Genomic DNA, 26,740 nt, shown 5'->3' on the forward strand with positions numbered 1-26,740 from the left:
GTGGCAAGACTTGGGCTATAACTATATTTATCCAGCGTAAGGTTTGCTAAGCTTCTTGGAAAGGTAAGTTTTTGCTTTTTCACCAAATTTGGGAAAGTTCCATCTACTCTTCAAATATAGACTTTTTGTCCCATTCTCTCTCTTCTCCTTCTGGGACTCCAATCACAAATACGTTAGACTGCTTGATGTTGTCCCACTATTTACTGGGGTTATGCTCATTTTTACCAATATTTTTCTCTCTCTGCTTTTTTTTTTTTTGAGACAAGGTTTCGCTCTGTCACCCCAGTGAGAGTGTAGTGGCATGATCATGACTCACTAGAGGAAAGAAAAAGCACTTTTGGTTACTTCAATTATTACTTAGTTCTTTAACCGGTATTTATCAGGAAATGGGGCTGCTGGTGGTGATTAAAGAATGCAGGACACATATCATAACAATCATAACAATATTCTCTCAAAGAAGCCCCAGAAATAAACATTTTTTTCTATTTAGAATAATAATACCAATTCCAATAATAATTCCAATTAATGAATATGTAAGTTCCAGTTTTGGTCTAATGTTCTGCTTTTACTCTAACTTCTAGAGCAAAGATTCTTAACCTCTTGGGCAATAGACTGCTTTGAGAATCTGAAGAAAGCTCGTCCTTCTTCTGAAGAAACACAGACATATGCATATTTTGGTAGTTCATCTTAGGTGGGGTCCTTGGCCCTGCTGAAGTTCATCCGCTGAACCCAAGTTAACAATCTGTTGATTAAATAGGTTTACTAACCATCCTGGTTTGCATAGACCAAGGAGTTTCCCAGGGTGCAGAACTTTCAGTGCTAAAACCAAGAGAGTCTGGAATAAATCAGGATGAGTTTGTTACCCTAGAACTAAACACTCTTTAAATTCCATTCCAGTCCTGACATGATCTAGAACTCTGACCTGTGCAGCAAAAGCCGGTCAAAATGTAATTGCCTGGGTTCCAGCTCTAGTTCCGGGCGGATCCCCTGGCAGCTTAACTGGAAGATGGCTGGCTCTGGGTTATCATTGATGCAGCAGACAATGCTGTCTTCAAAGACACCAACGGAAGTAGGGTAGGCCCATACGGTTAATATCTGATGGAAGGAAAAGTCAAAAGAAAGTACATTTACACCAAGGATGCCAAGGCCTCAAATTTCCCAAGAAAGCCTTGCCCTGGTGACTTGTGTCCATATGACCGTACCTGCTTCTCATTGGGTTTCAGGACCATGGTGTTGGGTTCCAGGAAGTATGTGTTTGCTTTGACATCATTCTGAAAACAGAAGGATGCCTCCACCACCATTAAGGAAGTGTTCAGGATTGTTAGCGTCTCCATGTTGCCTGGGAATAAGGATGACTTGTACCTGGGGATGAACAAGAATGGGGCTAAGGGTATGAAGACTGAATGAGAATGCAGGTGGAAAAGAAGGCTGTGACATGAAAGGCAATTCAGAGGGACAGTGTGGCTGCATGGAGGCAGTGGCATGGTGGCTAAGAACATGAGGTTTGTAGTTGTGCAGACTTGCCTTGGAGAATAAATGCTACACTGTGACTTGACTCCCTCAAGCCTTGGTCTCCTTATCTCTAAAACAGGGTGATAACACCACCTAGAATTGCTGAATAGGAAGTGGGATCACACATCTAAAGCTCTCAGGACAGCTGTGCATAGCAAATGCCCAATGAATGTTAGCTATGATTATTGCAAAGAATTCTGAGAAATACGTAAATCTATCCTTCCACCTGCTTATGTCCCTGAGAGAGATGATCACTTGAGTAACTTTTTTTTGTTTTGTTTTGTTTTTGAGAGGGAGTTTCGTTCTTGTTGCCCAAGATGGAGTGCAGTGGCACCATCTGAGCTCACTGCAACCTCCGCCTCCTGGATTCAAGCAATTCTCCTGCTTCAGCCTCCCGAGTAGCTAGGATTACAGGTGCATGCCACCATGCCCAGCTAATTTTTTGTATTTTTAGTAGAAACGGGGTTTCATCATGTTAGCCAGGTTGGTCTCGAACTCCTGACCTCAGATGATCCGCCTGCTTGGGCCTCCCAAAGTGCTGGGATTACAGTCATGAGCCACTGTGCCTGGCCTCACTTGAGTAATTTTTTATTTCACATCTGTTTTACAGATGACCTCATTCACCTCCTTCTCTCAAACCCTCAGAGAATGTTACTGTTCTGACATGAATTCATTTGGCCTTGTTCCCTGTTAGGAGGCAGTTTCTGTTCCTTTGTACCTTAAGGAGAGATCTTTAGAGTTGAGCACTGTGGGCATTGAGGGAGACTCAGTTAATAGTAACTGAGCGAAACAAACCAGAAGGCCCAAGGGAAAAAGGGGCACATCGTCAGAGGTCACAGCACAGGCTAGGAAAGCAGAATAACTTGAAGAAGGTTTTAGACAGGCCACGATGGAGGATGAAAGGAGAGAGAATGACAGAGACCAAATGAGAGTCAGAGAAACAGAGAACTCTCCATGTGAATATTTGCCAAAGGGGTGCGGCCTTCTCAACCACTAATCACTTCCATCTGGCACTGTGCTAAGGGCTCCATGTGCGTTACCCAGCTCAGTCCTCATGAATCTGTTGCTTTCCCATTTTGCAGATGAGGACACTGAGGCTCAGCACGGTTTAAAAGAATAAGTGAACAGGCTGGGCACAGTGGCTCACGCCTGTAATCTCAGCACTCCGAGAGGCTGAGGTGGGCAGATTGCTTGAGCTCAGGAGTTCGAGACCAGCCTGGGCAACATGGCGAAACCCCATCTCTACAAAAATTAGCCAGGTGTGGTAGCACATACCTGTAGTCCCAGCTACTGGGGAGGCAGAGGTGGGAGGATTGCTTGAGCCTGGGAGCTCAAGGCTGCAGTGAGCCAAGATTGCACCACTGCATTCCAGCCTGGGTGACAGAGTAAGACGCTATCTCAAAAAAAAAAAAGAAACAAAAAAGACAAGAAAAGAAAAAGAATAAGTGAATAATACCCAGTTGTACTAGAACTTGTTTTGGCTAACCATAGTCACTGTCCTCCCAGATCAGTGTCATCTGGCCCCACATCCTGGTTAATTCCAGTGCTGCCCCAAACATGTACCTCTTTGAATAACCATCGTTTCCCTGACTCCCACTCCCAGACTGTTCTCTACCTCATATCCATCAACCTGACCATACTTTTCCCTCCTAAGCCCTCCTGTTGGGCTTTGAAGATCCTCTCCAGCATCAGCAAATTACCTTTACCTTCACTTTTTAATCCAGCGTCTCAGGGAATAAAGTGGAGGTAATTAGGGAATGGAGGACAAAGATGGCCCATGAGCTGCACCGAGAAAGCCCAGAAATTAACACCCTCTACTCAGCACACGAAATGTTGTGTTGAGTAAAGTCACGGTGGAGACCTTGGTTCCAGTTTTGGTTTCATTCCCTGCCTATATGGTAAGAAATTTGTATATAACTGAAAAAACGAGTATCACTGAGAATGTCTGATCATCAGTCTCACCTATGGGTCCCCAATTCTGCCTAAAAATCTTAGTCTGTTTCTCTAACACGCTCCCTCTCCTACTTTCCACAAAAACTGTTTTTCATACCCCCTCTATTTCCTCAAGATTTTAAACTTCCTCCACTGCCCTCACTTGCAAGGGATGACCACGCAACACTTGTCAAGGAGAAAAAGACGTGATTGCGTAGAAGCCTCCTCACCCTTCCAATCAAATTGTAAACCTACCTTCTGCGATGCCATCTCGCCTTTCTCCCTGCTGGCATGCAGTGACAGGCCCTCTTCCAGGCACAAGCCAGCCTCCCCACATCCCACTGTGCTGTCTCAGGGAACTATGCCATTGACGGCCCTTCCTGACTCCTGAAATTCCAACCTCTTCCTTCCATTTCCTCTCGGCATGCAAGCATCATAAGAACAACATCGCACAAACAGCCTGCCCTGTGCTCCAGGCTTTCCTCCCATCTCCCTTCACAGCCAAGCTTCTCCAAAGTTATCTTTCATCTGACTTCTCACTTCACTTTGCTTGGGTACAGGACTCTTGCTAAGGCCCCTAGTGACCTCCATGTTGTTGAACCCTGTGGACATCTGTGCCCTCATCTTTCTGTCCTCTCTGCAGCATTCACTGTAGCAACCATGTCCTCTTCTCATGGCTCCATGACACTGGTCTTTTTGGCTTCCCCAGTAGTGCTGGCCTCTTTCTCACCTCCTGGCTCCTCCTTTTGCGCATATTGTAGTTATTTAGGACTCCTTTTCTTCTTACCTGTATGGTCCTCTCTCAGGCAATCTCATCTATGTCTGTGGCTTTTGTTGCCTTCAAGAGTGACCTCTCCTTTGAGAACCGAAGCTGTATAACCTATTCTCTGCTTCATGTGACTACAGAAATATCTTCCTAGCCTCTTAAACCAAACATAAGCCAAAGCGAACCCTTGATCCTACGCTGATCAAGCCTGAAGTCTCCCCTAGGCTTTCCCACATGGGAAAATGGCACCCTCATTCCTCTGGGTGTCCAGCAGGGAGTTGGGACACAAGAACCCAGTTCTCCTGATTTGTGGTTGGGGCTAAAAGAGGCAGCATTAGTAAAAGTCACATCTATATACATAGGAATCCTACTTATACTGTTCATGAGCCCAACCCAGGAGTCTGAAATCTGCTTTAAAACAATGGAACACTTACTTATCTCTTGATTTTCCACAAAGCAGTGGCCCGAAGTAGTATGTCTCCGTGCTCATAACATACTTCTTAAAGATGACCTCATTTGCCTTCATGTCTATCTTCCGCTGAGGAAATACCACTCTGAACACAGGAGAGGAAGAGGTGAGGAGAGGCTGCCTGAACAGAAGTTCGGTGCTGCTACGTGATGTTTACATAAACTCAATATTCCCTGCTCAACACAGGGTCCAGGCGTCTGGAGACAGAGTGACTCTTCTTTGTCCCAGCTCCTTCCCACCACCAGAGAAGACAGTATGATGTGAACTTGAAAAAAAGACTCCCCAGTGGTGTCTTCCATAATGAGGAGTGGTGACGGAGCTGAGTCAGATATTCCGTCCCAGTGCACCCAGCTGAAAACATTCCTGAGAATCCCTATGGAAAACTAGTTCTGGGAGATATGAATTAGCTTCTGAGTCCCTTGGTCTAATGTGGCCAGTTGCTCAGCAAGGTGCTTTTCTGTGTAGGAGCTGCACAGTGGTGTTCAGTAGCTTGGAAAAAGTTCGCCCATGCAGAGTCACACATGGTTTCTACACTACAGGATAGAACTGCTTTAAATTTGCTTAATAGTTAAATAAGCAAACTAATTTGCCAAAGGAAGGCTTTTTTCCTCCCCCTTTGCACCTATGATCATTCTCTTTATTGCAGTCTGGGAATCCTGGTAGTATCATGTCCTCCCTGTGGCTCTTAGTCAACAATCAAGACATGGAAGCTGATACGACAAGAGGGGCTGGGGTGCTGCCCCAGCTCCACGTTATGGTAAGAACCACCTTGTTCAAAGTGCCACAGAGGAAAACGAAAACACATCTGTCAACCTTTTCTTTTAAAATGAAACACACTTACTTCGGGTCTTGGCAAATGTATGGGTAAGAGCAGATGCCTCGGCAGTAGAGCTGGTACTGGCAGCAAGTTCCTAGGATCTCAAAGTTAAAAGTTTGGTCAAAGTTTCCGAACTCATCAGAAGAGAAGTGCACCTGCAACGTTACCTCACCATTGGCTGGCACGATCCACCGGAAGTGATTCAGTCTGCAAATGACCACACAGGTTTGTAAAGTGAGAGGCTCCCCTCTGGCCAAGAGAAGACAGGAGAGCTGCCTGGAAGTCCTGTCCTGTTGGGGTAGGCATGGCGGCCCCTGGAGCCCCACAGGCAGGACAGCTCTGTTCCCCTCCAGTGCTGTGACAGCCACACCCTCAATGTGGGCTCTGGCCCACATTCCCCTCCTTGGATTGCTGGGAGGCCCACCTGGTGAATTTCTCCTGGGAGTGCTGCCCGTTGAAGTTGTTCAGGTCTGTATCTGACAGCTGGGAAATGGTTCCTGCTGGTTCCCCAGAAATGACTTTCCTGTTTAAGGCCACGCGACGCTTGTCTTTCTGAGTCTCGACAACTTGGTCTATCTTTTCTTTCACTTTCTGTTTGCCCCCCTTAGATGAGCTGGTCTGCTCCTCTTGAGCCTTAATTAAAAATGAGCACGAGGTCTTAAATATTCACTTTTTGAACACACAAACAGAAGGCAGAGATGGCTACATGTCTGTCATCTCGGGAGATGGTGCTGCAGGGTCAGGAAGCCTAGAGCAGGGCAGGGTCTAGTCTTAGGTGGTGACAAGAGCAGTGCATTCCTTGGCTCCCTAGTCCCTCAGACAGAGGATGAAGATGAAACCCTAGAGAAAGCTTGAAGCTGGAGGGTGTGTGTGGAACTCAAGTCTTAGCTCCTGGCAATACCTACCATGGCCAGTGGGGCTTGTAGCCTTCTTGGCACCACTAAGCCAGTTATCACCATCCGCTTGCTGTCTAATTCCTAATACTTTGTGGGCCTATACCCCTCACCACCAGCTCTCTCTCCTTCTCTTTATTCTTAGAATTATACGTGAATAGAAAATCTGACTGTTTTGGGAGAGGCAGAGATAAACATGTGTTTAATCTGCTGTGTTTAATAAGTTCCCATTTTTCTAGTGGTATTTTCATGTTTCCTGATCAAAAAAATGTTTTGCCTTTAATTTATTTATCATTTCCACCGTTTTTTAAAAAAGAAAACTTTAAGAGTTGAAGGCCTAGTACAGTAATAACTAGTTTTAACAGTTGCCACTTTTTCTCCTGAGCCATTTGCAGACATGATGACTCTGCCTCTAAATACACCTCCTCAAGAAAGGACCTTCTCCTGCAATCCTGCACACTACTGTCATCACACCTAAGAAAAGGAACAATAATTCCACACCATCGTTCTGGCACACAGTCTGCATTAAAATTCTCCTGTTTGTCTCAGGCATGTCTTTTTTTTTTGAGACAGAGTCTCGCTCCATGGCCCAGGCTGGAGTGCAGTGGTGCGATCTCGGCTCACTGCAAGCTCCGCCTCCTGGATTCATGCCATTCTCCTGCCTCAGCCTCCCGAGTAGCTGGGACTACAGGCGCCTGCCACCACGCCTGGCTAATTTTCGATATTTTTAGTAGAAACGGGGTTTCACCATGTTAGCCAGGATGGTCTCGATTTCCTGACCTTGTGATCTGCCTGCCTCGGCCTCCCAAAGTGCTGGGATTACAGGCGTGAGCCACCGTGCCTGGTCTCAGGCGTGTCTTTTATAGACATTTTTTCCCAAATAAGCATCTAATCAAAGTTCCTATATTGTGTTTTGGTGTTATGTTTATTTTTTATTTTTTATTATTTTTCTATCTTTCTATAGGTTATTGGGGGTACAGGTGGTGTTTGGTTACATAAGTTTCATGAGATTTTGGTGCACCCATCACCCGAGCAGTATACACTGCACCCTATTTGTAGTCTTTTATCCCTTGCCCCCTTCCCATTCTTCCCCCCAAGTCCCCAAAGTCCATTGTATCATTCTTATGCCTTTGCGTTCCCATAGCTTAGTTCCCACATATCAGTGAGAACATACGATGTTTGACATTCCTGAGTTACTTCACTTAGAATAATAGTCTCCAATCTCATCCAGGTAGCTGTGAATGCCATTAATTCATTCCTTTTTATGGCTGAGTAGTATTCCATTGTATATATATACCACAGTTTCTTTATCCACTCATTGATTGATGGGCATTTTGGATGGTTCCACGATTTGGCAATTGTGAATTGTGCTGCTATAAACATGCATGTGCAAGTATCTTTTTTGTATAATATCTTCTTTTCCTCTGGGTAGATAACGCAGTAGTCAGATTGCTGGATCAAATGGTAGTTCTACTTTTAGTTCTTTAAGGAATCTCCACACTGTTTTCCATAGTGGTTGCACTAGTTTACATTCCCACCAGCAGTGTAGAAGGGTGTTTCTTGATGCACTGGATCCATGCCAACAGCTACTGTTTTTTTATTTTTTCATTATGGTCATTCTTGCAGGAGTAAGGTGGTATCACACTGTGGTTTTGATTTGTATTTCCCTGATCATTAGTGATGTTGAGCATCTTTTCATATGTTTGTTGGCCATTTGCATATCTTCTTTTATGAATTGTCTACTCATGTCCTTAGCCCACTTTTTGATGGGATTGTTTGTTGTTTTCTTGCTGATTTGTTTGAGCTCATTGTAGATTCTGGATATTAGTCCTTTGTCAGATGTACAGATTGCGAAGATTTTCTCTCACTCTGTAGATTGTCTGTTTACTCTGCTGACTGTTCCCTTTGCTGTGCAAAAGCTCTTTAGTTTAATTAAGTTCCAGCTACTTATCTTTATTTTTATTGCATTTGCTTTTGGGTTCTTGGTCATGAAATCCTTGCCTAAGCCAATGTCTAGAAGGGTTTTTCCAATGGTATCTTCTAGACTTTTTATAGTTTCAGGTCTTGGATTTAAGAGATTTAAATCCTAAATCCATCTTGAGTTGATTTTTGTATAAGGTGAGAGATGAGGATCCAGTTTCATTCCCCTACATGTGGCTAGCCAATCACCCCAGCACTATTTGTTGAAAAGAATGTCCTTTCCCCACTTTTTTTTTTTTTTTTTTTTGCTTTGTTGAAGACCAGTTCGCTTTAAGTATTTGGGTTTATTTCTGGGTTCTCTATTCTGTTCCATTGGTCTATGTGCCTATTTTTATATCAGTAACATGCTGTTTTGGTGACTATAGCCTTATAGTATAGTTTGAAATCAGGTAGTGTGATGCCTCCAGATTTGTTCTTTTTGCTTAGTCTTGCTTTGGTTATGTGGGTTCTTTTTTGGTTCCATATGAATTTTATAATTTTTTCCTAATTCTGTGAAGAATGATGGTGGTATTTTGATGGAAACTGCGTTGAATTTGTAGATTGCTTTTGGCAGTATGGTCATTTTCACAATATTGATTCTACCCATCCATGAGTATGAGATGTGTTTCCATTTGCATCATCTATGATTTTTTTTAGCAGTGTTTTGTAGCTTTCCTTGTAGAGGTCTTTCACCTCCTTGGTTAGGTATATTCCTAAGTATTTTATTTGTTTTTTTGCAGCTATTGTAAAAGACGATGAGTTCCTAATTTGGTTCTCTGCTTGTTCATTGTTAGTGTATAGAAGAGCTACTGATTTGTGTACATTAATTTTGTATCCAGAAACTTTACTGAATTCTTTTGTCAGTTCTAGGAGCTTTCTAGAGGAGTCTTTAGGGTTTTCAAAGTAAATGATCATGTCATCAGCAAACAGTGACGGTTGGACTTTCTCTTTGCCCATTTGGATACCCTTCATTTCTCTCTCTTGTCTGATTGTTCTGGCAAGGACTTCCAGTACAATGTTGAAGAGGAGTGATGAGAGTGGGCATCCTTGTCTTGTTCCAGTTCTTGGAGGGAACATTTTCAACTTTTCCCCATTCAGTATTATGTTGGCTGTGGGTTTGTCATAGATGGCTTTTTTTACACTGAGGTGTGTTCCTTGTGTGCCGATTTTGCTGAGAGTTTTAATTATAAAAGGATGCTGGATTTTGTTGAAAGCTTTTTCTGCATCTATTGAGATGATCATATGATTTTTGTTTTTAATTCTGTTAATGTGGTATATCACATTTATTGACTTGCATATGTTAAACCATCCCTGAATCCCTGGTGTGAAAGCCACTTGATCATTGTGGATTAACTTTTTGATATGTTGTTGGATTTGATTAGCTAAATATTAAGGATTTTGGTTAGCTAAATGTTAAGGATCTTAGCATCTATGTTCATCAGGGATATCGGCCTGCAGTTTTCTTTTTTTGGTTGTGTCCTTTCCTGGTTTTGGTATTAGGGTGGTGCTGGTTTTGTAGAATGAATTAGGGAGGGTTCCCTCTTCCTCTGTCTTGTGGAATAGTGTCAATAGGATGGGTATCAATTCTTCTTTGAATGTCCGGTAGAATTCTGCTGTGAATCTGTCTGGTCCTGGACATTTGTTGTTGGTAAATTTTAAATTACCAATTCAATCTCACTGCTTGTTACTGGTCTGTTCAGGGTATCTAGTTCTTCCTGATTTAAGCTAGGAGGGTTGTATTTTTCCAGGAGTTTATCCATCTCTTCTAGGTTTTCTAGTCTGTGAGTGTAAAGGTGTTCATAGTAGCCTTGAATGATCTTTTGTATTTCTGTGGTGTCAGTTGTCATATCTCCTGTTTTGTATCTTATTGAGGTTATTTGGATTTTTCTCTCTTCTTTTCTTAGTTAATCTTGCTAATGGTCTATCAATTTTATTTATCTTTTCAAAGAACCAGCTTTTTGTTTCACTTATCTTTAGTATTGCTTTTTTGTTTGTTTCAATTTCATTTAGTTCTGCTCTGATCTTGGTTATTTTCTTTATTCTGCTGGGTTTGGGTTTGATTTGTTCTTGTTTCTCTAGTTCCTTGAGGTGTGACATTAGACTGTCAGTTTGTGCTCTTTCAGTCTTTGTGATGTAGGTATTTAGGGCTATGAACTTTCCTCTTAGCATCACCTTTGCTGTATCCCAGAGATTTTGATAGGTTGTGTCACTATTGTCGTTCAGTTCTATGAATTTTTAAATTTCCATCTTATTTTTGTTTTTGATCCAGTGATCACTTGGGAGCAGGTTATTTAATTTTCATGTATTTGCATGGTTTTGAAGGTTCCTTTTGGAGTTGATTTCCAATTTTATTCCACTGTGGTCTGCAAGAGTGCTTGATATAATTTCAATTTTCTTAAATTTATTGAGGCTCATTTTGTGGCCTATCATATGGTCCATCTTGGAGAAAGTTCCATGAACTGTTGAGTAGCATGTGTATTCTGTGGTTGTTAGATGGAATGTTCTGTATATATCTGTTAAGTCCATTTGTTCCAAGGTATAGTTTAAATTGTTTCTTTGTTGACTTTCTGTCTTGATGACCTGTCTCGTGCTGTCAGTGGAGTACTGAATTCCCCCACTATTATTGTGTCACTGTCTATCTCATTTCTTAGGTCTATTAGTAATTGTTTTATAAATACGGGAGCTCCAGTGTTAGGTGCACATATGTTTAGGATTGTGGTATTTTTCTGGTTGGACAGGGCCTTTTACCATTATATAATGCCCCCTTTGTCTTTTTAAACTGCTGTTGCTTTAAAGTTTGTTTTGTCTGATATAAAAATAGTTGTTCCTGCTCTCTTTTGGTGTTCATTTGCATGAAACGCCTTTTTTCCACCCTTTTACTTTAAGTTTATGTGAGTCCTTATATGTTAGGTGAGTCTCTTGAAGGCAGCAAATAGTTGGTTGGTGAATTCTTATCCATTCTGCAGTTCTGTATCTTTTAAGTAAAGCATTTAGGCATTTACATCCAATGTTAGTATTGAGATGTGAGGTTCCATTAATTGTGCTATTTGTTGCCTGTGTACCTTGGTTTTTTGCTTTTTCGTTTTTTAATTGTATTTTTGTTTTATAGGTCCTGTGAGAATTATGCTTTAAAGAGGTTCTGTTTTGATGTGTTTCCAGGATTTGTTTCAAGATTTAGAGCTCCTTTTAGCAGTTCTTAGAGTGCTGGCTTGGTAGTGGTGAATTCTCTCAGCATTTGTCTGAAAAAGACTGTCTCTTTCCTTCATATACGATGCTTCATTTTGCTAGATACAAAATTCTTGGCTGATAGTTGTTCTATATGAGGAGCCTGAAGATAGGGCACCAATCCCTTCTAGCTTGTAGGGTTTCTGCTGAGAAATCTGCTGTTAATCTGATAGGTTTTCTTTTATTAATTACGTGTTGCTTTTGTCTCACAGCTCTTAAGATTCTTTCCTTCGTCTTGACTTTAAATAACCTGATGACAACGTGCCTAGGTGATGATCTTTCTGTGATGAATTTCCCAGGTGTTCTTTGTGCTTCTTGTATTTGGATGTCTAGGTCTCTAGCAAGGCTGGGGAAATTTTCCTCGATTATTCCCCCAAATATGTTTACCAAACTTTTAGATTTCTCTTCTTCCTCAGGAACACTGATTATTCTTAGGTTTGGTCATTTAACATAATCCCAGACTTCCTGGAGGCTTTGTTCATATTTTCTTATTCTTTTTTCTTAGTCTTTGTTGGATTGGGTTAATTTGAAGAACTTGTCTTTGAGCTCTGAATTTCTTTCTTCTACTTGTTCAATTCTATTGTTAAGACTTTGCAGAGCATTTTGCATTTCTCTAAGTATGTCCAATATTTCCTGAAGTTTTGATTGTTTTTTATTTATGCTATGTATTTCATTGAATATTTCTCCCTTCACTTCTTCTATCATTTTTTGGATTTCCTTGAACTGGGCTTCACCTTTCTCTGGTGCCTCTCTGATTGACTTAATAACTAATCTCCTGAATTCTTTTTCAGGTAACTCAGGGATTTCTTCTTAGTTTGAATCCATTGCTAGTGAGTTACTGTGATTTTGGGGGCTATTAAAGGGCTTTGTTTTGTCATATTATCAGAGTTCATTTTCTGGCTCCTTCTCATTTGGGTAGGCTCTGTCAGAGGGAAATATGGCTGAAGGCTGTTGTTCAGATTCTTTTGACCCACAGGGTGCTCCCTTGATGTAGTATGCTCCCTCCTTTCCTATGGATGTGGCTTCCTGAGAGCTGAGCTGTACTGATGGTTATCTCTCTTCTGAGTCCAGCCACCCAGCAAGTCTACCGGGCTCTGGGCTGGTGCTAGGGGTTGTCTGCACAGAGTCCTGTGATGTGAACCATCTATGGGTCTCTCAGCCATGGACACCAGCACCTGTTCTGGCAAAGGTGGCAGGGGAGTGAAATGGGCTCTGTGAGGATTCTTAGCTTTGGTGGTTTAATGCTCTATTTCTGTGCTGGTTGGCCTCCTGACAGGAGGTGGCACTTTCCAGAGAGCATTAGCTGTGGTAATATGGAGAGGAACCAGTGGTGAGTGGGGCCCTAGAACTCCCAAGAATATATGCCCTTTGTATTCAGGTACCCGGGTGGGTAGGGAAGGACCATCAGTTGGGGACAGGGCTAGGCATGTCTGAGCTCAGACTCTCCTTGGGCTGGTCTTGCTGCGGCTGCTGTGGGGGATAGGGGTGAGGTTCCTAGATCAATGGAGTTATGTACTTAGGAGGATTATGGCTCCTGCTGCTGAGTCATGCAGGTTGTCAGGGAAGTGGGCAAAAGCCAGCAGTTACAGGCCTCACCCAGCTCCCATGCAATCCAAAGGGCTGGTCTTACTCCCACCGTGCCCCCACCAATAATAGCATTGAGTCTGTTTCCAGGCAGTGGGTGAGCAGGGCTGAGAACTTGCCCCAGGCTACCCACCTCCCAGCTGTGAAAGCAAGTATGGCTTTAGTTCTTCCCCTGCCTGTAGAGTCTGCATGCTGGATTTGTGCCCTCCCCAGAGTCCTGCCCAGGAGGCTTCTTATCCAGTTCAAATTGTTACAAAGTTCAGCTGGAGACTTCCTTTTCCCTGTGGCATTTTCCCTGGGCCTGTGGCCGTCCTCCTGAAGCATCCCTGTGATGCCAGACAGGAATGGCCTGCTTGGGGACCTAGGGAGCTCCCAGGGCCTTTCCTGCTGCTTCCTCTAACCCTGTATTTCACTCAGTTCTCTAAATTGACTCAGCTCCAGGTAAGGTTGGAATCTTCTCCTGTAAACTAGACCTTCAGTTTCCCTGGTGGGAAACCAGGGGTGGAGGAGCTTCCTTTCCCACTTCTGCAGTTTGGGCACTCACAGTATTCGAGGTGTCTCCTGGGTCCTGCAGGAGCAATCTGCTTGCTTCAGAGGGTCTGCGGGTCCCTTCAGGTTTCTTGATTTATTCCTGCAGTTGTTCTGAAGCTAAAATTCACAATGCGAGACACGCTGCTCTGTCCATCCAAGTTGGAGTTGCAATCTAGTCCTGCCTCCCATCCGCCATGATCTGTTATGTTTCTTTAGTATCTTATAATCTAGACTCTCCTGCCCTCCTCTCAATCACATTGCCGTTTTAGAGAGACCAGATTTGTGTTCTTACAAAATACCCTATAGTCGGAATTATTCTGAGCATTCTTACAGTGCCATTTCTTTTTCTTTTCTTTTCTCTTTTCTTTTCCTTTCTTTTCTCTCTTCTCTTCTCTTGTCTTCTCTTCTCTTCTCCTTCTTCTCTCTCCCTCCCTCTTTTCTTTTCTCTTTTCTTTCTTTTCTTTCCTTTCTCCTTTTTTCTTTTCTCTTTTCTTTTCTTTCCCCTCTCTCTCTTCCCTTCCTTCAATCTTTCTTTTTTCTTTTGAGACAGGATCTCACTTTATTGTCCAGGCTGGAGTGCAGTGGTGCCATCTCGGCTCACTACAACTCTTCCCCTAGGGCTCAAGCAATCCTCCCACCTCAACCTCCTGAGTAGCTGTGACTACAGGTGCGTGCCACCATGCCTGGCTAATTTTTGTATTTTTTGTAGAGATGGGGTTTCACCATATTCCCAGGATGGTCTCAAACATCTGGGCTCAAGCAATCTGCCCACCTCAGCCTCCCAAAGTGTGGGGATTACAGGCATGAGCCAAAGTGCCCAGCTGGCTGATTTTCAAAATAAGGGGTTGACAGCAATTTTTTCTTCTTTATCTTTTTAATTTGAAATTTCACCAGGGACTTTCTGCTCGGGTGAGGCATGCCCACCAATGCAACTGATCTCAGATGTTGATTTCCTACTTACTTGTAAACTGAGGTTTGGGGTAGTCTCTGTCCCCAGTTTACGTGTAAGCAGGACTTATAGGTGAAGTTACGAGCTCTCTTTGCTGATGTGCATGGTTTGTAGAAGGCTGTGTGCAGAGATTCAAATTGTGGGCCACCCTTCTCCTCTGGGAATAAAAAAACCTTCTATAATTTTAAATATACACTTTCTGCATATTATTGGTCAAATTTATTTTTCTTGTGATTTATTCTATTAATTGCATATATGTTCTTCTATTTCTGCACAATTTTATTTTGATTATTTAATTTTAATCCAGCTGGAATGTATTTCACTATATTGTGTCAGGCTAGGACATAAACAATGACTTTTACCCCAAACATCCAATCTTCCTATCCTAATTTCTTTAATAATTTATCCTTTCTGTAGTGGCACGTGTCCCCTTAACTTGTATGTGTTGATTCTTATATTCTTACACACTGTGCAATCACCTTAGCTTCAAAACATATTTTTACGTTTTAAAAAAGATTAGATATCTTTTTAAGAATGCTAGTTTTGCTTATTTTTTTTATTGTGGATGTGCTGCAGAGTAACTAGACAAGTTCCCTAAACCCTCCCACGGGACTGCAAAGGCTGTTAGGTGAGAATCAATCACTGTCAGTTTCCTCTTAGGAGGCAGGACAAGTCAGAGCCAGGAAAGGTGCAGTTCAGGGACACTCACATGAGGTTTTCAGGGAGGATCCCCAACAAGTCGAGGGAAAATAACTCAGTGAACAGAACACCTCATGCCAGGCTCCATTTTTGGTCTGGTGTGGGGTGACCTTCTCTCCCTGCCCGCTGAAGTCCTGCCAAGGTTAGGAGAATAAACTGCTCATGTGTTACCTTTGTAGTGTTTGTGGCAGCCAAAAGGTCTGATTCTATTTCCATTTCTTTTTTTTCATCCAGAGATATCTCTTCGGATGGTGGGATCACAAACACAAAATGCTCCAGGTCGTCTGTCATGGTCAAAGGCGGCCGCTTCACAGGGTAGGAGACGATTGAGAATAAGGCAGGAGGCGGGATGGGTGGTCCGGAGGATCCCAGACCCAAGATGTCTAGGATCTAAAGGAAAGGCCCATTGTGAATTTCCTGTGCAAAACCCTATGCCTCTCTTCCTCTCTTACCATAGCCTTTGTTACACTTTACGGCAATTGTTTAATTGTCTGCCTTTGCAACTGGACTGTAAACTCCATTAGGACGGTTAGCAGGTGGATATGGCACACAGCCAAGCACATAGCAGGCAATCAATAAATCTCTGTTTAATATGAAGAGGCCAGCTCTTAACATTCTAATGTCTAAAGTATAGAGTTGTTCCACCTATTTTCAGATTCCATGTTAATTTTTCTTTTTGCGTTAAATGTTCCTTCCTTCCAAGGGTGAAAGAAAGTTGGGATGGGAGCAAGTCAAATGCAGCAAAGAAAATAATAAAGCAAAGGTTCTGGGACTAGGGTAGAGAATGGGAATGAAGAGAGAAGTGAAAGATAACCTGAGAGAGAAAACATTTATTCCTCCAGCATTTTCCCATTCTGCTCTCGTATATAATGAATGAGCAATTTCCAGAGCAAATGGTTTGGAAATTTAACAGCCACTTCCTGCCTCAGAACAAGCATGTTACCTCTAGACTAACAGCCATTATCACAACAGTAAAGGTTACAGCCCACCTGAGGGCCCAGCCTGTGGACCACTGGGCCTCTTAGGCCCAGCAAGTAACTAAATATCTCCATGCAATCCTGTGCTTCTCATCCTGTGTGTCAAGGAGCTAAAGGCATTTCCTGACTAATATGCAGCCGAGTTAACTCCCAGGATTCAGAACCTCTACGGGGAAAGGCATGAATGATTTGTAGCAATTGTTGAATTACCAGAGCCAGGGAGCTCTTCAAACGGCAGTCTAACCTATGATTTGGAAGGCGGAAAGTATAAAACAAGGCAAGATGTTCTTGTTATAGTCCTTTTCTAAAAAAAAACCATTTCTGGAGGAAAAAAAATCACAATTCCTTAGCTAAGGCTGGCCTGAGGTGACACTGGTAAGGGCGTAGAGCTGGTGTTGCATGTCCCCCAGCAGTCCTTCCCGCCTTTGGTGCCACCCGGGACCACTGCGGCAAGGCTTCTACTGTGGGTCGCAGCACATGGAAGTCACATGGATCGCAGGGATGACTCTGATCCTCCCGTCATCCCTGACCTGCCACATATTCCTCCCAGGCTCTAGTCTCTACTTTTAAAAGTTGACTCACGCCTGTAATCCCAGCACTTTGGGAGGGTGAGGCTGACCATTTGAGGTCAGAAGTTTAAGACCAGCCTGACCAACATAGTGAAACCCTGTCTCTACTAAAGATACAAAAAAGTTAGCTGAGTGTGCTGGTGCATGCCTATCGTCCCAGCTACTTAGGAGGCTGAGGCAGGAGAATCACTTGAACACGGGAAGCGGAGGTTGCAGTGAGCTGAGATTGCACTACTGCACTCCAGCCTGGGCAACAGAACGAGACTCCATCTAAAAAAAAAAAAAAAACGCTGCATCTAGTTTGTCATGGATGAAACCAGAAGGCAGCAAACTATGGTGCCCTGGCTGAATCTGGCCTGCTACTTTTTCTAAATAAACTTGAATTGGAACACGGCCATGCCCATTCAGTTACATGTTGCTGGTGGTCACTTTTACCCGCTGAAGGCTGAGTGGAGCAGTTGTGACAGAAGCAGTATCACCTGTAGCCTAAAATACTTACTTTCTCATCCTTTACAGAAAAAACCTGTCCCTGGAGAAAAGGCTATAATAAGCCTCTCCTCCAAACTGCTAGCAAAGGTGGCTTTTGGATACACAATACTTTTGTTTACAGGAATGAAGAGCTGTCTTATAGGATAATTTCTGTCACTGTGGGAGGTAGTGGGAAGACTTTGGAGTGGATGGGTCTCCTGCTTCACCACAAAGCCTCACCTGCCTTGTCACTCTGTAGCACCCATATTATTAATATTAAAAATCAACCGTTACAGGTGGCTTTCCATAAGCTTGGATGGACTAATTTAGATGTGTGACATCTCCTACGAATTTTCTCTTGCCAAGTAGGAAAGGTCCTTTAGTCATTATTGTCTTAATTCCGAGGGGGCATCAGAATGAATGCAGTTGAGGGGATATGGGTTTCGGGTAGGGAGAAGCACCCCTGATGATCTTAGCACAGTGCCTGCTGCCTGACTTGTGACCTCCCCACCCTGGAGGAGAGTCCTTACCTGCTCTCCTTTGGGAAGCTTGTCACTCTCTAGGGCCTGCTTCCAGTTCAAGCCTTCAAAGTCTGGTGTCTGGATGTTAAGGAAGGGCACACCCAGGTCCTTCTCCTTTTTCCCTTCGTGGTCCTCCTCCCCTTCCCCCTCCCAGTCACTCCGCTCCTCCAGGGCTCGCAGCTTCTCCAGGCGCTCCCGCTCTGCCTTCTCCCTCTCCAGGCGCTCCTTCTCCGTGCGCTCCTTCTCCAGGCGCTCCCTCTCCCGGTCCTTACGGCCCCTGCGCCCACCCGAGGGGACCTGGCGCTGGTCGTCGGGCTCATGGGCCGCTTCCTCCATCCCTGCGGGAGGCAGCTGGACTCCTTGCTTCCGGTCCCAGTACATGAGGATGTTCTGGACATCCTTCAGTGTCAACTCATAGGCTTTAAACCTCTGGGCCAGTTGCTTGTCGGGGTCCTTTGAGACGTCCCCTTCACTGTCCTCTTGGTCCTGGACAAGAGGAAGCCCAAGCATGCTGACATCACCCATGTTCCTTTTCTTCTTATTTAGCTCTTCCTTCTCAGACACTGTTGGTTCCCTAACAGATATTTTCCTTTCAATTGTCTCCATCTTGACATCCACTTTGGTGAATGGAGGAACCTAGAAGGCATGACACAGAAAAGATGCGTCAAACAGTTTTTTATGGGGTAGTAAATTGCATGAGGAGGAGCAAAAAGACATTTTGTTTCTTGAGAAGGCCTCTGAGGACCCGGGCACCTCCTGCATGCTAAGGTTGTGCCTGGGAATCATCTTGGGGGTTTTTATCTAAATATCCATTCCATGGTCCTTCTCTGTTCGAGATCTGGCTGGGTCCTGGCATTGTGCATTTTGGAAAAGGTGCAGAGTGTCTTTGATGTGTACTCCTGGTTGAGAGCTGCTGTTCTGCAGGATCAAGGGGAAAAGACTAACAGATGCAAGCCATCTGCACCTGCCTCAGGTGCCCTGGGATAGGCCATAGCGTGTAGTGGTCCAATCCCAGCTGCACTGCTTGGTAGCTGTGACCCTGGGAGAGGAATTGGCCTCTCTCTGCCTCATCTGTATAATGGAGATAGCAATATTAATACCTACTCCAGAGGACTCCTGAAGATAAAATGTGTGAATGCATGTAAAAAGCTTACAACAGTCCTTTTGCAGTTATTAAAACCACACACATATTGTATACAATGGATATTGTTGGGAACAAATGGGGGTTTAGAATCTGGCCGCACCTCAGGCTTTTAAAATATGTATTTATTTAATGCACTGGGCATAGATAAACCAACTTTATTCTTTTTCTTGCTGCACTTTTAAACTTGCTTTGTGGGCTCTGATTTTCTCCTCCCCTGGATGAAATCCTCGGGTAGGTGCCATCGTTTTCTGGGTCACTCTTTGATGATATTATGCAAAGTCCATTCCAGTCTAGTGACCGCTATCTGCAGTGCAGCCCACTGTCTCCCTTCCCAGGTCTAGCTCTTCTCTCTAAGTTCAGGCCAGCATGACTCATGGGGCTGGGGTTCAAAAATTAGACTCCAGGCCTGCCAAGGAAAGGAGGTCCTGGTAAATCCCCTGGCCTTTGGGTTAGGTCTCTGAAAGGTTCCATCTTAGGAATAAGGGTCAACCTGTCCTTTGCAGAGAGAGACATGGATGGAGCTGGAAGGCCATTATCCTCAGCAAACTAACGCAGGAACAGAAAACCAAATAATAAGTGTTCTCCCTTATAAGTGGGAGATGAATGATGAGGACACATGGACACATGGGTCGGGGGACAATACACACTGGGGTCTGTCAGGGGTTGGGGGGCAGGAGGAGGGAGAGCATCAGGAAGAATAGTTAATGAACGCTGGGCTTAACATCTAGGTGATGAGATGATCTGTGCAGCAAACCATGGTGGCACATGTTTACCTATGTAACAAACCTGCACATCCTGCACATGTACCCCTGTACTTCCAATAACAGTGGGAAAAAGAAAAGGAAAAAGAGAAAAAAAAAGGTCAACCTGAAATAGCCCTGCCCTCCCAGGGACTGAAGTTCAGTTTAAAATGATCTCAATCCTGATTGAATCAAGATTTCTAGTGCTCCTAGCCTAGCTGACTGCCAGCAGCAAACAGTGATTCTCTCTGGAGGGAGACAACATTTTCCAGAGCCTCAGAACGTTTTTTCCGTTCAGTATCTGGCCCTTGATAAAAACCTGGGTTGGGCATGGTGGCTCATGCCTGTAATCTCAGCACTTTGGGAGGCTGAGATGGAAGGATTGCTTGAGGCCAGCAGTTCTAGACCAGCTTGGGCAAGCAAGACCCCTATCTTTAAAAAAATACTTGGCACCTAAAGAGATAAGATCATGTGACCATAAAGCAAGAGCAAAAGACAGACAGGAGACCAGACTGCTGAGGATCTATGCATGGCTCTATAAGACAAGGACTTTAAAACATAATTAATCTGCTGAGGGAATTAAAACACGATTGAGAAGTGAGAATTTTGAAGAGAACTAGAAACAGTAAGAAAAGAATTAATGGCTTTTTAATACAAAAACAAAATGAAAAACTGAAAGGAAGTTTGAATAGCAGGTTAGACCTCACTGAAAAAAAGACAGCGAACTAGACAATATGTCAGAAGAAAATATTCAGTATAAAGAGAGCACAAAAGTATGTAGAACACAGAAAAAGCACAACAGACATGTATTACTGTGAAAGGTTTGCAAAAAGGCCTAGTATATTTATGATCGGAATCCCAGACGGAGAGGAGAGAAAGAATGGAGGAGAAGAAATCTGGAAGAGTTAGTAGCTAATGGTTCCCAACCCACATATTCAAGAATCACTATAAACCCCAAGTAGTAAAATACAAAGAAAACAACACCTAGGCAAATCACAGTAAATTACTGAATGAAGACATGACATCCTGAAGGTGTTGAGACCTTAAAGACAAAGAGAAACATCTTAAAGGCAGTTAGAGTCAGAAAGAGGTAGGAGGCGGGGCTCAGACGCTGGACCAGATTGAGGACTCGCTAAAACAGGGTGGGGGTGGAAACAGCTTTCCAATCAGGCACGCCCACCAGTGTGCCATGTCAATATATCATTGCCATGGCAACACTCAGGAGTTACCACCCCTTTCATGGCCATGACTCAATGACCCAAAATACCTCTTCTCTACAAATTTCTGCATATTCTGCCCCTTCATCTGCATGCAATTAAAAGTTGGTATAAATATGACTGTAAACTGTCTTGAGCTGCTACTCTTTGCCTACAGGGTAGCCCTGCTGGGCAGGAGCAGTCACAGAACTGTCACACTGCCTCTTCAATAAAGCTGTTTTCTTCCACCTCCAGCGTGCCCTTGAATACTTTCCTGGGCAAAGCCAAGAACCCTCCGGGCTAAGCCCCACTGTGGGGCTCACCTGCCCTGCATCACGGCTAACACGGAAGGAGCACAATCATGCTGATAGACAACATCTCAACAGCCACATGAAAGACAAAGATAGAAAAATAATATCAAAGTGCTGAAGAAAAATGGCTGGCAACCTAGAGGCCTGCCTAGAAAAAAACACCCTTTAAAAATCAAGGTGAAGTAAAGACATTTTGGACAAGCAAAACTTGAGTAATTTGTTGCCAAAGAACCTGTACCTAAAAAAACAAAACACAACACCCAGGAATGTTCTTTAGGTAAAAGAAAACAGATACAAGAGATGTAGAAAGGAGTTAAAGATTGTTTAGGAGGGTGCTGAGAAATGCACATTGATAAATATTGATAAATGGGCATTTAGGTAAAAATAAATGCAAATTGATTGTTTTAATCAATAACAATAATGTTTCTGCATTAAAAATATATAGTGAGAATTCAAATACATAACAACATTAGCATATAATTTAGAAGAGGGTAGCACTTTGGGAGGCCGGGGCGGGTGGATTGCTTGAGCCCAGGAGTCTGAGAACAGCTTGGGCAACGTGGCAAAATCACATTTCTACAAAAAAATTAGCCAGATATGGTGGTGCACCCCTGTAGTCCCAGCTACTCGGGAGGCTGAGGTGGGAGAATCACCTGAGCCTGGGAGAGATCAAGGCTGCAGTGAGTGGTGTCCACGCCAAGCACTCCAGCCTGGGTGATGTAGTGAGACCCTGCCTAAAAAAAAAAAAAAAAAAAAAAAGAGGGTAAATGTGGTTAAATGAGGTTATTCTAAGACTCTTGTATCTTCAACAGAAATACTTGAAAGTGGTGGCTGAAGAAAATAAGACCCTTCCTAGTCTATTAACACACTATGTAGTCAAGTGATTACATGGATCAAATTTCCACTAGGCTTTGTTCAATTGTACTTTAGTAAACAACAGCCAATACAAAAGAAACCATTGATCCAAAATATAAACATAAAGGTAAACTTTCTTTTTAATGAATAACATTTGGGAGAAATTTGCTTTTATAGATTTGAAGTAAGAAATGATGGCTGGCAAGGGCTTATTTGAGGGAGGAAGGCAAGTTGAGAGGGATGGAATTGGGTTTAAGATTGAGCTGGAGGGTAGAAAGGAAGATTTTGGACAGAAAAAAGAAAGAAGGAAGCAAAGGAAAGTTCAGAGGAGAAACAAGGACGATGGCCAAATGCAAGGCTTTCTTCTTCTACAGTGAGAAATCATCATTAATTTGTTTAAAACAGGATTATTTTGGTTGGGTGCGTTGGCTCATGCCTGTAATCCCAGCATTTTGGGAGGCCAAGGCAGGTGGATCACCTGAGGTCAGGAGTTCAAGACCAGGCTGACCAACATGGTGAAACCTTGTCTCTACTAAAAATACAAAAATTAGCTGAGTGTGGTGGCACACGCCTGTAATCCCAGCTACTTGGGAGGCTGAGGCAGGAGAATCGCTTGAACCGGGGAGGCAGAGGTTGCGTGAGCAGAGATTGTGCCACTGCACTCCAGCCTGGGTGAGAAGAGCGAAACTCCAACTGAAAAAACAAAACAAAACAACAACAACAAGAAGCAGAATCAGATGTAGTTGAAGTGCACTTTTTTGGTTAGATTTTTGAAACAAAAATTTAAGAGATAACAGGCTTTTCAAGAGGACAGAGAAGACTGGAGCAGGAAGGGAACTTAGAGATCATCAAGGGATGAGATAAGGAAACTTTGGCCCAGAGGATATATGACAAATTCATAGCTTCACAGATTAATCTTCGAGTTTCCAGACTGTCAGGTATATTTCTTACTTCCTGTCCTGTCTCCCATTATAGCTGGTTCTGTGATTTTTTTTTCTTGTCCAACATCCCTTTATTTTCCCATCCTTGATTCTTGCTCTGTGCAATACCTCTTCTTCCAGGAGTAAGCAGGTGATTCAGAACTGACCAGTCACAGAATGGCATCCCCCTGGCCAAGGGGACTGGTTCAGAACAGGCACATGGCGCTCTCCAGTGAGAGTGAAAGCCAGCACTGTGGCCAACATGGTGTTTAACGAAGCACTCCTTTCCAGCTGGGTTTGGATCTGGGCGAGTCTAAGCCAGAACTTTCGGGGTCTCTCACGTGGAGGGCATCAGTGAGAGACCAGAACCAGCACAGGTGAGCCAAGAGATGCAGGCAAAGAACTCTGCATAGGGGTTTATAGTTTTCCTGCGTGGGAATGAACAACCAGCAAACTGATTGTCCCATACTTAACAGCTACAGACTGAATAAAATAGAAACATAACTCCCTGAGAACTCTAGAGACTAAAAACAAATTAGGCAGTTTTTAAAGGGGCTGTTGAAACTTGGAATAAGAGAGTTGTATAAAGTGAATCCTTTTCCTCTTTTTTTGTGGCTTTACACTGAAGATAGTCATGGCAGTGGTAGTGGCTGGTGGCCACACCACAATGGAAAAACCCACCAACCGGGCCGGCACGCCTGTCATCCCAGCACTTTCAGAGGCCAAGGTGGGAGGGTCACCTGAGGTCAGGAGCTCAACACCATCCTGGCCAACATAGCGAAACTATGTCTCTCCTAAAAAATACGAAAATTAGCCGGGCATGGTGGTGCACGTCTGTAGTCCCAGCTACTCGGGAGGCTGAGGCAGGAGAATGGTTTGAACCTGGGAGGCAGAGGTTGCAGTGAGCCAAGATCGCGCCATTGCATTCCAGTCTAGGCGACTAAGCAAAACTCTGTCAAAAAAAAAAAAAAAAAAAGAAAGAAAAAAAAAGAAAAGCCCACCAATCTTCATTCTAGAGGGGCCACAGAAAGAAGTCCTGGAACATTCAGAGCCTCCAGAGAGTGAAGGGGAAACCCCGGAAGGGAGAGAGAGCCAGAGAAGAGGAACCCCAAATTTTCTGTATCAGCAGCCTAAATCTCTGGCTGGCTGACTCTTGAACTATGTGTGTGGGGGGCAAACTGAACACAATTTGTGATTAAGGTTTAAAGAATGGAACGGACATCTTAGTCGCTGACCCGCTGCAGATGCAAAAGACCAAAACTTGATTCAACCAAGCTAATTGTCTGTTAAACCTAAAGCATCAACATTCTTCGGAGAATTATGATACAATACAGAGTCTGCAACATAACATCCAAAAATTGCAGGATGTGATACAAAATTACTTGTTATATGAAGAGTCAGGAAACTCTGACAAATTCTCAAAGGAAAAGACAGTCAACTATGCCAACCCCGAGGTGACTCAGATGGAAGAACTGTCAGACAAGAACTATATGCAGCTGTTATAACTATGATCAGTACGGCAGAAGGAAATCCAAGCAGATAAATTGAAAAATTTAAAAAGAACCAAGCAGAAGCCGGGTGCGGTGGCTCATGCCTGTAATCCTAGCACTTTGGGAGGCCAAGGTGGATGGATCACATGAGGTTAGGAGTTCAAGACTAATCTGGCCAACATTGTGAAATCCTGTCTCTACTAAAAATACAAAAATTAGCCGGACATGGTGGTGGGTGCCTGTAATCCCAGCTACTCAGGAAGCTGAGACAGGAGAAGCGCTTGAACCCAGGAGGTGGAGGTTGCAGTGAGCTGAGATCGCGCCACTGCACTCCAGCCTGGGTGACAGAGTGAGACTTGTATCAAAAAAAAAAAAAAAAAAAGATTAAAACAATCCACAAAAGAAATAAAAATGATTGGCCAGGCACAGTGGCTCACACCTGTAATTCCAGCACTTTGGGAGGCTGAGGTGGGTAGATGACCTGAGGTCAGGAGTTTGAGACCAGCCTGGCCAACATGGCGAAACCCTGTCTCTACTAAAAATATAAAAATTAGCCGGGAGTGGTGGCGGGCGCCTATAATCCCAGTTACTTGGGAGGCTGAGGCAGGAGAATCGCTTGAACCCAGGAAGCGGAGGTTGCAGTGAGCCAAGATCAAGCCACTGCACTCCAGTTTGGATGATAGAGCAAGATTCTGTCTCAAAAAATAAAGAAATAAAAAATAAATAAAAACATATCCACACACAAAACAAATATTTTTGAGCACCTTTCCGCCAGGTGGGAGACTCATTAAGTGATCAAAACAGACAAAAGCCTCAGCCTTCATGAGGCTTATATTTTGCAGGGGCAGGTAGGCAGACAAAACCACATAAAAACCTATGGTATGTGAGATGGTGATGAGTGCTAAGAGACAGGGAAGGGGCTAAGAAGTGGGCTTTTTTTTTTTTGTTGGTGTTTGTTTGTTTTGTTTTTGCTTTTGTCTTATTCAATTTTAAATAGAGTGGCCAGAGAAGGGCTTGCTGGGATGTTTAAATAAAATCCTGAAGAGGAGTTCAGTGACCAACCAGCATTTTTTTTTTTTTAAAGGTTCACCTCACTAACAATTCAAGAAATGCAAATCCAAGCAATAAAAATAATCAGTTGTTCACCCATCGAATCTAATCAGCAAGGATTACAAGGAATGCTAAAACCTATAGCCTGTGAGGTTGGGGGTAAAATACACACCTTTCAACCCCGGAATGACATGTTTAGAAATGTAGCCTAAGGAAATAAGCATGGATGTGTGCAAAGATTCAGCTCTAAGTGAGACACTTTTGGTCTCTCCACTATGATTTCCTTCCATGGATATTAAACTAATTTGGCAACAAGCAAGAAAAACAGAAAAATACACTTTATGTTTCTGCAAACTGTGTCCCCTTCTTCATCCTGTTTCCAGAACCAGAAGACCAGGGGGTGTGACGATGGAACTACCATGTGGTTACACAGTACCACAGCAAAGATGGGTGAGACAGCTGGGGACAGGGGAAGAAAGGAGAGCCCTAGTCTGGGAACGATTTAGGAGGGGGACTCCCTCACAGGGCTCCTGGTTGGTCATGGGATTGAAGGTGCAGAAGCAGCAGAGTCAGGGTGACTCTGGGAATTGGGCCTGGGAGCTAGAAGAAGGGTTGGGGAGGAATATAGGGCCAGGAAGAGGTCCGGGAGGAAGGCAGCATAGATGATGAGCTTGGTGTGGGCTGTGTTGAGTTACCAGTGTCCGAGGGACAACCTGAAGAAGTGTCAGGAGCCGTGGATGGACTAAGGGCTTGGGAGGCAGTGCAAGAACCAGGGAAAAGAGTGCCTGCTTTGGAGTTGGACAAATTGGGCCTGCCCCAACTGCCTTCTGGCCACGTGACCTTGGGTGCATCGCTGAACTGTGCTGCATTCCAGCTTCCTCATCTCCAAAATGATGGTGATGATCATGTCTCCCTCAGCAGGTGTTGTCGACACTGGAGGTAGAAGGTGATGGGATCTATTCAGAGTTCTCAGAAGGGAGTGTCACAGAGCAGGAATTCAGTACACCGTAGCTGTTAGTTGTTAAACATTGGTTTAGCTTTTTCATGTGGCTCCTGCCTTTCTCTCCTCCCTCTTTGGGCCGTCCCTCTGCCTGGAATGCCCTTCACTTTGCTTTGGAATTTGCAAGCTTTTCCTACCCCCCTCCTCTTCCTCCAACCCATTA

General features: G+C 43.8%; 1 protein-coding gene across 4 annotated transcripts in view; it reads right to left on the minus strand.

Annotated features, from left to right (window-relative positions):
• HYDIN (HYDIN axonemal central pair apparatus protein) overlaps positions 1–26,740 on the minus strand; it is a 415,044-nt gene that overhangs the window by 93,870 nt on the left and 294,434 nt on the right. For all 4 annotated transcript variants that reach the window (XR_004179730.1, XM_021932150.2, XM_021932149.2 and 1 more), the window contains exons 46-52: positions 17,881–18,507; positions 15,508–15,726; positions 5,921–6,129; positions 5,521–5,703; positions 4,645–4,764; positions 1,203–1,362; positions 923–1,095 (exon numbers count right to left, since the gene is read on the minus strand). Coding sequence is in view for 3 of the 4 variants with exons in the window: in XM_021932150.2 (XP_021787842.2) it covers positions 923–1,095; positions 1,203–1,362; positions 4,645–4,764; positions 5,521–5,703; positions 5,921–6,129; positions 15,508–15,726; positions 17,881–18,507 (1,691 nt within the window). In the remaining variant the exon portion in view is untranslated. The remainder of the gene's footprint in view (positions 1–922; positions 1,096–1,202; positions 1,363–4,644; positions 4,765–5,520; positions 5,704–5,920; positions 6,130–15,507; positions 15,727–17,880; positions 18,508–26,740) is intronic.

Source organism: Papio anubis, chromosome 18 (assembly GCF_008728515.1).
Source record: "Papio anubis isolate 15944 chromosome 18, Panubis1.0, whole genome shotgun sequence".
NCBI lineage: Eukaryota > Metazoa > Chordata > Mammalia > Primates > Cercopithecidae > Papio > Papio anubis.